This window comes from Octopus bimaculoides, chromosome 22 (assembly GCF_001194135.2).
Source record: "Octopus bimaculoides isolate UCB-OBI-ISO-001 chromosome 22, ASM119413v2, whole genome shotgun sequence".
Taxonomy (NCBI): Eukaryota; Metazoa; Mollusca; class Cephalopoda; order Octopoda; family Octopodidae; genus Octopus; species Octopus bimaculoides.
In genome coordinates, this window is record NC_069002.1 from 32107361 (window position 1) to 32109828 (window position 2468).

General features: G+C 40.2%; 1 protein-coding gene across 4 annotated transcripts in view; it reads right to left on the bottom strand.

The window, feature by feature from the left end:
• The window catches only part of LOC106869637 (uncharacterized), a 99735-nt gene that overhangs the window by 91543 nt on the left and 5724 nt on the right, over positions 1–2468 (bottom strand). For all 4 annotated transcript variants that reach the window (XM_052975743.1, XM_014915453.2, XM_052975745.1 and 1 more), the window contains exon 3: positions 1825–1891. In XM_052975743.1, coding sequence (XP_052831703.1) covers positions 1825–1891 — 67 coding nt within the window. The remainder of the gene's footprint in view (positions 1–1824; positions 1892–2468) is intronic.

Below are 2468 nucleotides of genomic sequence, written 5' to 3' on the forward strand. Positions count from 1 at the left end.
TAAGATACAGCTTTGATATTATAACACCTAAAAACCAAAAGAAACTTGAAGAATAATAAACTTGGCATGAAGTAATTCTATGACAAATTATCAACAATGTTGTGAGCCTGAATATGGTGAGTTAATATCTTACGACTTAGTTTGTGGAGACCTAGATTACGGTTGATTTGCAGTATGACGGCCTGGAGCTGGGTGATTTTGTACCTGGTTATCTAGAATACGGTAAAGCCGTGTATAACTAGCTGTATAACGGGCTGTGATATGGTGGCCTAGGATATGGTGATCTGGAATATGGTGACTTAAGGAAACGGCGATTGAAAATGCGGTGACGTTCTATATAGCGATCTACAATGTGGTGACCTTAATTGGTGACTTCAGTGTGGTGACCTGCAATATGGCGATCTGCAATAGGTGGGTGGACTTATAAAGTAAAGTCGACATTCTTTAAAATATAGAAGCACTGTTATACTAGTGAGGCAATATCTTGATTATTTCGTAGTGTTATATAATAATGTTACCATAGCAACAAACTTCGAAACAATGGCAATATGGCAATATAGTAGTTGTAGTAGAAAAAGCATTTGTATTAGTAGTAGTAGTAGTAGTAGTAGCATGAAAAATAATAATAACAATAAAAAGTACAATAACAGCAACAATAATAATATTAATGATAATAACAACAACAAAAGCAACAACAACAAAAACAACAACAATAGTCCTTTCTACTAAAGGCACAAGGACTCGAACTTTTGGGGAGGGTACTAGTCGATTACATCAACGCCAGTTTTTCACTGGTACTTGATCTATCGACTCCGAAAGGATGAAAGGTAAAGTCAATCAGTACGATTAGAACTCCTTGTGTTAGATTAACTGAATTTCCCCCCTTATCGAATGTTCATGCGGATAATCGAGGGAGTATAATCGCAGAAACCCTGGCGCCATCTAACGTAAGTCGTGATCCTCTTCAGGCAGACACCAAGTGACTTAGTTGTAATATAACATGATATAATATAGCTATATGTTGTTGTTGTTGGCATTCCGTCGGTTACGACGTCGAGGGTTCCAGTTGATCCGTTCAACGGAACAGCCTGCTCGTGAAATTAACGTGCACGTGGCTGAGCACTCCACAGACACGTGTACCCTTAACGTAGTTCTCAGGGGATATTCAGCGTGACACAGTGTGACAAGGCTGACCCTTTGAATTACAAGCACAACAGAAACAGGAAGTAAGAGTGAGAGAAAGTTGTGGTGAATGAGTACAACAGGGTTCGCCACCATCCCCTGCCGGAGCCTCGTGGAGCTTTAGGTGTTTTCGCTCAATAAACACACACAACGTCCGGTCTGGGAATCGAAACCGCGATCCTATGACTGCGAGTCGGCTGCCCTAACCACTGGGCCATTGCGCCTCCACACTCGTATATATTAACGTATACAAATTCAAATATCTGCTTCTCGTATTTTATTGCAACTAACTGAACATCAACATTCCCTGGGTTTTTTAGCCTTGAATCTAATTCCTTTACAGAATCAAACACCGTGTATAAGTGACACAATTAATCTGTTGAACTTCCACACAGTTTCCATCTATTGAAATCTACCGAGATATCTTCGGTGGGCCCAAAGCTGCAGTTGGAGCGACTTACTTGTTCGAGGAACCCAAAACTCCCGAGATTTCGAGGCGAATTTTATTCCCCTGCCACACACCATTCCGGCCATGTTTGCACCCAATCAACAACAACAACAACAACAACAACAACAACAACAACAACAACAACAACAACAACACTAAGACAAATAACACAAAGATACCAATTCTGTACTCACCACTATTTCAATTATGTTATAATCATTGAGAATACCAACTAGATGGGCAGTGTTGTAATCGATTAACCTGAAAGTAGAAGAAAATAGAGAAGCGGGCAGGTTAAATAGTTATTCTGCTATAGTAGTAGTAGTAGTAGTAGTAGTAGTAGTAGTAGTAGTAGTAGTAGTAGTAGTAGTAGTTTAGCTCTAGTTCAGCCATGATGGAGGAGGCCTATGATCAAAGATATTCTAGCCAAGACTGTTCTGTTCTGTCAGTAATGACGTTAGGAAAAACAATACTTTTGAAGTGGGAAACCAACAAGTACAGACGTGTGTCCAGTGTTGGTTGACCACACACACGTACACACACACACACACACACACACACACGGACACACACACACGCGCTCTCTCTCTCTTTCACACACACAAGCAAATCCAAAGAAAATGAAAAAAAAAAAAAACAGACGACATCAAAAACAAAAATAAACACGACCAAAAGACCAAACTAACCAACCCAGCCCCTCAGAAACTGCAATTAGTGAGCAGGTCATGATTTTGAGGGTTTCAATCGGAAAGGGATACAATGCAACCTTCGTTTCCAGTGTTGTCATTCCTGCATTAATCAACCTTGCTGACCACACAAAAGAGGGAATTGTTCATTG